Source organism: Gallus gallus, chromosome 1, assembly GCF_016699485.2.
Source record: "Gallus gallus isolate bGalGal1 chromosome 1, bGalGal1.mat.broiler.GRCg7b, whole genome shotgun sequence".
NCBI lineage: Eukaryota > Metazoa > Chordata > Aves > Galliformes > Phasianidae > Gallus > Gallus gallus.
This window is the reverse complement of record NC_052532.1, coordinates 52,998,744-53,008,252: the sequence shown is the minus strand read 5'-3', so window position 1 is coordinate 53,008,252 and position 9,509 is coordinate 52,998,744. Positions and strand designations below refer to the sequence as shown.

General features: G+C 40.4%; 1 protein-coding gene across 6 annotated transcripts in view; it reads right to left on the bottom strand.

Moving 5' to 3' along the window:
• Positions 1–1,256: 1,256 nt before the first annotated feature.
• Positions 1,257–9,509, bottom strand: part of LARGE1 (LARGE xylosyl- and glucuronyltransferase 1) — a 288,816-nt gene continuing 280,563 nt past the window's right edge. For 5 of the 6 annotated variants that reach the window (XM_046939033.1, XM_015285413.4, XM_015285402.4 and 2 more), the window contains one exon: positions 1,257–8,286. In XM_046939033.1, the coding sequence (XP_046794989.1) occupies positions 8,089–8,286 (198 nt within the window). In that variant the 3' untranslated portion in view covers positions 1,257–8,088. 6 annotated transcript variants of the gene reach the window in all.

Here is a 9,509-nt window from a genome sequence, read left to right as displayed (position 1 = left end):
TGGTGTATTGGTAACATAACTCATGTGGGGGGACAGCACAAGCCAGTGGTCTTTCATACTTAAAAGATGACAGAAATGAAACCTTTGGTAGCACAAAGCAAAGAACAATCCCTGAGGCTACCAAAAGGGCACCTCTATACTAAAGAGGTGATTAGAGGACTTCTCAACAATTCCTATTCTGTGCCCTAGAACACACTAATATTTGCAGGTCTGATGCAGAAGAGAGATGTATCGGCTTGAGAAAATAAAGTCTGGCAAACTGTTTGTCTCACATATGAAAATGGAAATGAAAGCAACAAAAATTATAAAATATTTGGATCTTAGGAGAACCCATTTAGGGAGTTGTTATCCTTACATACGCTTGTTTTGCTATAGTATGTGTAAACAGAAAGGAGAAGACTGTGCCTCTATTTTCCACTTTGATTACAAAACCTGCTAGATATTTTGCAGTTATCATGCATCTCCACGAATATTAATCCTCACGAGTCCATACAGAAAGCATTGCTTTTTTGGATTGCCTTTGCTGTACTTTGAATAAACCCTAATAGTGGAAAGCAAAAGATGTAAACTATGCACAAGTCATAGATAAGATATTATCCATGGCTGATTTGGCCATATGAATAATTACAGCAATATTCACTAATGTTACGGACAGAAAGCATCATTTCATTCATGATATGTCTATTTTCTTATGAACACAGCAGAAGCTTACTGCTCAGCTTGAATGCCGAGTCTCAAGCCAGCTGGATTAATTGCTGCTAATATAATTAGTAAGCACTGGGCACGATGTTGAGGGAAAATATATACACTTCCGATTTCATTCTACTCACCTCTACCTAAACCCAACGGGCCTATGTCGCTCCCTATGAGCACACATCTAAAATGTAGAAAAGCTCCACAAAGTCTATTGGAATAATAAATTTAATTTGGAACTCACTATCGCCCTCTCAAAAAACTCAAAGCAGGCAGCGGTGCTGTCCTCCCTGCTGCTGCTGTTTAGTTCCGACTGGATGAAGAGTTCACAGATCAATCAGCACCGGATGGTTTTTTCTTTCCTTACAGCATCGCTGGAGAGCACTGCTGGAACAACAGACCCACAGGCAGATCAAAAGACAAAACTCTACGAACCTCGCTAACACCAGCTTTGCCCAAACCATTGACCCCAGTGCCGACTTAAGGTGCAGACAATTTTACAAAGGCTGCATAATCAGACTCCTACCGTTACCCAGCTGCTATTATATATATATATATATATATTTACTTTTCCTTTCCATTAGGAGCAATGTGGGAATGCAAAGAATTGAAACAAATTAAATATCTTTGAGCTGAGAACGGTTTAATCTCACTGCAGACTTCCATGAATTTTACAGCCCACAAAATGTACTACAGTTGGACCACAATGACCAGCATTCGGTAAGAAATGCCATGAGTTCGACCCACAAACAATTTTACAAAAAGCCCTTCTGAGAGAGCCCAGAATGCTTTTGCTTTTCTCATTCCTCTGGAAATTTGGCTACATAAAGTACTCCTCCAAGTTATTTACTCCATCTCTTCTTCTCTGCTCTCCTGACAAACTGTGCCCATGGACTTCAGTGCTCCCAGAGTGGGGGCAGACACGCTGGGGGCTCAGGCAGAGCTGGGATTCATCGCTCTTGCATGCTCAGCTGTTAGCATTCATAGGCTCAGGGCTGAGTGCTGCATGGCTTCTGAGTGTGTAATTTCCATCAGCTCCGTGGGATCCCTCCACGCTAGAAAAGCCCATAGAACAGAACTGCAGGCATTCTGCTCAGAAAGCCTGAGGGCATGGGGGATAATTGATTTTCCTAAATCACAATTTAAACCTATCTCTCAGAAAAAAAGAAAGTTAAAAAAATGTCTGGCTTTGCTCAGAATCAAGGCAGCTCTCATATTATGAAAAGCTCAGTGAGAGCAAAAGTAAAAAGAAGTATCACCCAGATGCTTCACTCCCTGAGCACCATCCACTCTGTGCACAGAATGATTGATGAGTCCTCTAAAACACCCAGCAAACGAACGTGGAGGGACTATGTCCTAATCTGTACGTACCAAGGGACAGAAATAAGTCGTATGAGCCAAGCACCAGTTCCAGCAGCAACTTGAATTTTCACATACCATATCTTTCACATGGCTGATCTTTCAGCCTTAGCAGGAGTCTTGTGATAAAATGGTTAATTTAGATAATGTACATGTCCACTGTCTGAGAAATATGTTGCCATAATACTGAGGAATAGACTTAGCTTGGCTTGAGTTACTTGGCCTAGCGTTTGGAGGCCTCTTCTTGAATATATGTTGTGAGGGTAGTGTCTACATGTCTCACTGGAGGACTAGCCCCAAGTCAGAACTACTTCTTTTGGATTGAAATCTCGTGTCTCACGGCAACACACCATGGAGCTCAAATGAAGCCTTTGTCACCTGCACAGTGCTTCTCATGAATGCATTCTGCAGAAGTTTAGGACATTGTGATATGACCTTTTAGATCCTGACACTATCGATGAGCTAATTCTCCATTACAGTAACTATTAACATGTCTGAATAAATAAATCCATATGATACATTACATGAACAAATATTTAGCTGTTTTTCTAATTCCCAGTGTCTTTTTTTTCAACTGAGTGCAATAACTCCACTCTGCAGAGCAAGCAAACCCCAAATTCCCAGTATTTGTAAGAGGAATACATTCCAGCCAGCTGACTGTAGAAAAGCTCCTTTTGAAATTCTTGAGGACTCTGTGTCTTGTCTTGGGAATGTAGAACTACTGATGAAAACAAGTTCCTATAAAAGCAAGGTATTTCTAAATCCAGATTTATAAGCCTTTCCTGATCCCTGACTTGCTGTGCACAGCCAGCAGCTTTCTCAAACTTAAATTTATATAGTGAACCAGAATAATACTCTTTAAACATTTAGCAATTCACCAAAGTGTTTAGCTGTAAACATACAGTCTGAATGTGCACTCTCAATTACTACCATAAAAATTACTTCCTTTACCTGCCAATTCTTCTGCATTTTCAATACTGAAATGGAAACAAGCAGGTTCTTGGCTGTCATTGTCTACAAGTGACTTTGTTTCAGTCTCATTCAGTGGAGTTTCAGAAACTTTGCTGCTTTCTTTTCCTAAAATCAAATTGTTTTTGAGCTAACAAAGATAGTTTTTTTGTGCACTCCTACCTTCTAATGTATTAGACCTTGCTGAAATTCATAAATAATGATGCTCACCCCACTTGCTGAGCTTGCTGTGTTCTCCTGCTGCTGCACTCAAACCTGAGGAACACCCATACAATGTCTGGCAGAGCAGCACGGAATGTCTTGTGCAATGCCTAAGAGTAATATCTCTGCTGATTTGCCAGGGCTCCCTGCGCTATTGGTCATTAATCTTTCTCAGCCAAAAACAGATGGGGCTATTAGGCAGCCTGAAGTAATGGGGGAAACTGGCAGGATACAGAAGGAAATGCATTATCTTCTGGATAGGATTGCATGTAAAAATGAGAACATAAAAAATGTATTTTTCATATTTAATTGGACGATATACGATTACACCTACCAGAAAATAATGTGCGATGTGTTTTGTGCAGGGCATTTATAAAACTGCTCAGCTGTGCCAGGGCCTTATTTTCCCCTGCAGAGAGAAAGAGTAGCTACAGTCCTGACAAGGTTTTTTTGTCTTTTTTTCCTAACACAGGGCTTACTTTGCTACAGTAAGTACTGCAAATAGCACTACAAAGTGCCTCCACTTGTCACAGTATAAGGAAAATGCAGTTTATGATTCACACACAAACCACATGAAGCCTACCCGGTAAAAATTCAGCACTTAAGAACAAACATGAGCATATCTGATTTTCAGTCTAACGAAAGCGGTGGAACTGCAGGTACATTGCTAATTCCTTTGTGTCACCGAGTCCAAGATGATGATTACAAATACAATAAAAATCACACATATGAAGTGGAACCAGATTGCTCATACAGGAAAACAGCAAGGCTGGAAGGAATTACTGAAAGTAGGACTTGGGAAAAAAAAAATCTGATCGATACTAAGGACTATTCAGGAAAAGCAAAGACATTTTCAAAAGGTAGATGGTAAATGGCGGACGATCCTTAGCCAGAAAGTGATAGGAGGGAAATTATAGCCAAATATTTGAAGGTGTATGCTGTGACAACAGTGAGAAATCATGGAGACATATTAGTGGGCTGTAATAAGGCATTAAATATAGGTAAGAGCATTGGCCAAAACTTTAATTGCAAAGCCTGTTACATCAAAGGGAGAAGCATGAAAACAAAAATAGAAGGACTGAGTGCCAGCTAACAGATTATTATTTGAAACAGTAATTATGGCCAAAACAGAGTAGGAGGTCAGAAGGTGCTGGGAAATACACAGTTCAGGTTCTGGTGCTGGAAGGGGCTTACAGGGCTGAAAAAGACATCAAGAACTTGAGTTTTGGAATGGAAAGGTAAACAAAGGACAAGATGTGTCAAGATAAGACCCTCAGTAAGAAGAACACAAGAGTTCTGTTGGCTTTTAGTTTGGATCCCTTCACTAGGAGAAGGTTAGCATTTAGGAAGCTTGAAGAAAGAATTTCTTCAAAACAAATTCCCCCTTAAAATCTAATAGGGTGATATGTCACATTAGATACCAAAAACAAACAAACAAACAAACCAAAAACAAACAAACAACAACAACAAAAAAGACAACAGAATGAAAGAAAGGAACCCACCTTTTTTCTTTTAAAGAAACAATCAGCAGCCCTAAATAAACAGAAAAAAATACCAACAACTCTGAAATCCTCAGATTAAAAGTGGAAGGGAATTGTAAATTTGGTATTCCCTTACATAAATGAAAGAGAAGGATGAAATGCTAGTAACTCTGAATCAGAGATTTTTGAAGTTATTCAGACTAAACTAGAAATCTTCATAGAGAAGGGAAATGAAAACTTTGTAAAGCTGAAATGAAGGTATGTAATAGTTAAGATGGATTTTGAGCAAGGTAAGAGGGAATTTGAAGACCAATAGTAGGAAGTTAACACTGAAAATACACGTTTGCTCAGTACACTGAAAGCAGAAAACTGGAGAGAACCAGTAGGCCACCTCACACAGTAAGTAAAGGAAACGATTAAAGACAGTAAGGACATTGACAAGAATCTAAATGTTTCATTTGCATCAGTCTTCACCAGAGACGGTGTCTGAATGGTATCTAAATGGGAGACTCACACTTTTCAAATAACAAAGATAAGGAGAGGTCATGGACTGAAGACTCAAGAGAGAAGAGGGTGTAACAAATCAATAAATCAAAGGCATTAAGTTATCAAGCTTCTCTGACATTTCTTGAAGAATTTGGGAGAAATCTGAGAATTAAGTAGCAAAGCAAGTATCTATCACAGCAGAGGACTGGTGGACAGTCAGTATTGTAGCTGAGTTGGGGATTTTTGCTGGTGGTGTTTTTTTCATTCTGTTTGAGGATCCCTGGCAGTTAAAAGACAGGTAAGTAAGCCTAATTTGCTACCAAGTAATTGGCTGAAATGTGTTAAAATCACACAAGCCCCACATCTCTCAAACTGGGAAGCACACAGACAAACATAACATGACAGACACAAGTCAGAATCAGGTCTGTAAGGAAAAAAAAGGAAGACTCTTTGAACCTACTGCCAATCTCAGAGCTGGTTACACCAGCCCACACATCTAAGTCTATCCAGGAGGTCTCACGATTGCACAGATAGGCAACTAGTAAACTACCACCCTGCCCCTAGTTTGCTTCTCACGACCAAGGAGAGAATGATGTTCACACTGATAGTGCTACACCCAAAATAAGTACAGATCCATGCTACAGGCTATGGTGCTGCAGTGCAACCTAGTCCATCCCTGGGCAACACTGTTAAGTCAAGGAGAAACATACATCCAGAAATGAAATTTTTTCCATATATATATAACGTAATGGTGGCCACACTGAAAATCTGACAGTAGATTCTGTGTAGGCACAAATGTTCAGCCTCTCCTAAGATCAACTTTTCATATCTTTCTGTACATTAGATAATCAACAGGACTGTGCTGCAGGGTTCTTCTAATTCTCGATACACAATGATCTGGACCCTCAATGGTGAGTAATATAGGACTTGGGGAGTTAAGATTTTTTTTTTTCAATAAATATATTTTAGCCAGGACTATCTAAGCACTCGTTTCATTTCTTCCCAGCTCTTCACAGGTTTATATGTAAATCTTTACATAAAGCCATTAAGAACCAAAGAAAAGCACTTTGGAAAACTATGTAGCGATGTATTCTTATACAGTCAACACTCCCAGGGGAAAAAGTAGTAATTACACATAGCTTCCTACCCCTTTTTATTTCTTGTCAAAAATGTTGCCTTTTTTGGCTTTTCTTATATATACACAGCAAGATGAACTGATATTTGCAGTTTAAATGTCTGGTTTAACTGCATGGTTTCCACCGTAACAGACAGCTCTCACGAAATGTCAGGTTGGAAATAAAACCAAGCTCTAGAGGGATGAAGCAGGGAGGAAAGTAGAAGGTGCAGTGGCTGAAAAACAAAGTGGAACAAAGTGAGCATAATGCACTGTGGATCCATTTTCCCAGCTCAGGCAGTGGTATTGGTACATGTGGTTGCACAGGGATCTGGGGAAGGGAGAGAGACACATTTCTCACTGAGTCGTTTCTGCTTTCTCTATTAACATTGCAAAAGAAATTACAAAGAGCCCTGCGAAGGGTAGTGCATTAAACCTCATCTCCTTATCCAATGTAAACACAACATTAATATTGAAGAATAAAGAAAACGGTAAAAAGTCCAGTGTCTTGTTTTCTGTGTTTTGCTTGTTAGGTTTCCTTTCCACCCTCCAGAATATTCCTGTGTGTATCGAAGTTGTGAACTTGACCAGTCCACATTTAAGCAAACACTCACACTCAGATTCCCAACACATTCTTTTCTCCCTCGAATGGGGAATTTATTCCTAACAGTTCTGTTCCTTTTATTTATATACTCCTTTAACGAAGTAGTTCTCAGACCTTGTAGCAGGCAGCAGGAGAGCACTCAGGCTGTAAGTTGCCATGCTTATGTTGCCTGTTCAGCAAAGAAGTCCACTTAAAGCCCAATGCCCGACGCCTTCACAGATGGGCATGCACTGAAATGAGTCTACGAATCAATATCCCCCCGCACAAAATGCCTTGTAGGCAAAATCCAATTCTTGCCTAAAAAAGATAAAGAGTTACAACCAGGCCCTTTATTTTATGAGACACGCATGAACAAGTTGCTCTGGTGAAGGCAGACCTTACACTGACAGGCTTTGTTCACTTTCTAGCAGAGCTACTGATCTCCTTTACTGGACCATTAGAACTGAATATGGCAAAGAAACACAAGGGGAACACTTCCTCAGCAAGGAAAGGAACAGCTTTTAGGACTGGGGAAGGGCAGGGTAGGGCATAGGGGATTTTCCTGATAAAACGTAACTAATTTGAGAATAAAAGACCATCCAATACCATGTACACACCTAAACCAGTAACACACCTTCTCTGGAGTGCAGTATTATATATGTCCCCTTCATTTTCAAGGCTAATTCAGACTTTTGGCTCATCCTGCATTAACAAGGTCATCCATGTTAAGAGGGCCACTGTGAATGTTCACAGGTGAAAGTTCCCTTTCAGAGTAGTGCAGATTTGAAATTCACAGGACAGCGACCCGAAGATCTTCCTTTAGAGTTAAAAAGTATGTCTCATAATTAAATAGCAACATGAAATCCTATATTCTGAAGATCTGTCTTTGCTCTGCAGTTAAGAGAACAGAGTGCATTCCCAGCTTGTGCCTCATTCCCACCACCTGTGGTATGGCGGGTGAGTGGCCGGCCCCTCTCATTGACACCTCACAAATGCTAAAGCTGAAAGGCCTGGGATCGTTGAGGAAGGGGCTAATGACCGTAGTCTGAAGAAATGTCACTTCAAATCCCTACTGTTAGAACTGCCAGGTATGGTATAAAAACAGAAAGTATTTCTCAGTTTGAAGTTTGAAGACTGGGCCCCAAATGTTGAGTGGCTCCTCCATCCGGCATCTCTGTTTCCCATGAACCGGCTCCGCTGTGCTAGCTGTTGTTCTCTGCCGTGAGATATTTGAGAGCTGCGAAGCCGTAGTGACGTGACATGTCCTGCTGGAACTCCTCCTTCAGGGTCTTGAGACAGATGCGGTATTGCTTGTTGGAGCGGAACTTGGTGATGTCGAAGCTGGGGGCGTGCGGCATGTGGATCATGTAGGCATTGGGCAGCACCGTGAACTCGTACTCCTGGGGGAGAAAGACACCGGCTGTGAGGGGTGATCCCGAGCCCTCCTGCAGTGCACCTCTCTCATACCTCCACAGTCAAGCACATTCCATCATGCGACAGTGCAGTGTAGGCCTCAAGAACAACTAACTCACACAACTATGCCCAGTAAACCTTTTTCCAAGTTATACTTTTTTTCTGTGTATGAAAGACCTACTTTGTCTTTGAAAATATTTTACTCGGTATAAGCCAAATAATAGCGAAACCGTGCTGAGGTCATGCCTGAAGCCATGTCTGCAGCACAAATTTTGCAGTAGTGTGCTTGCAACCAACTGTGAATGCACACAGCGTGAGCCTCAAATATCCATGTAAAAGCCTGCTATTGCCCCTGTAATTTGTTTCACTTGTGATGCTGGAATAAGCAATATTTAAAAAGGCACATCCTGTGTTGCTTTGCCTTTATGCTAAGATAATCAGAGCAGCAAAACTGTCCCAGCCTACTTATAAACCTGAAGTAGTGGGAGAACATGGTATCTTTTATAGGCTGTGTGTGAAGATGGACCTGCTAATTCCATATACTTTGAGAAAGTTTTACATAAATCAACTTATCCTTCACAGAGTCTAATGTATTGTGCTAATTCCTCTAGTATTTCACTAATTCTTTTTATTTATACCTGGCCAAGTTTTTGACTTTTTTTTTTTTGTTGTTAAAAATGATGCCTCATCTAAGTTGCAGTTACTCCAGTTAGATTTGCTCAATTTTTATTATTAATATTATTTTTATATATGATCACTGGGGCAAAACTGGGCAAAGAGCACTTCCTAGAAAAGTTGAATAGTAACTACTGTAGGATGTATAAGAACCAGCTATCTATTCCCACAAGGGTTATGCCAGCTACCTTTTTCATATGAGATTTAAGAAAGTCTGAGTTCACATTAGATGCAAATGACAAGACACTTCAAAACCTTCGCAAGCACATTTGCTGTTGTCTTCACCCAGTTTTCATTTACAACTGTTGTTGCATTGCATTATTAACCATCTTTGCCTAAGACAGTGGGATAACCATTGAGCTTCTCTGGAGCATGCTGGCTTTAAAATAATTGTGTTGAACTTCTCCTGGTTTGCACATTCCAGTCATTTGTAGCTTGAGGAGTCTGTGTAGGGACAGACTATTTGTCAGGGAAAGACATTTATGGGAGAGAACACACCTGAGCTAATAAGCCCTATAATTTTCACCTACAGATC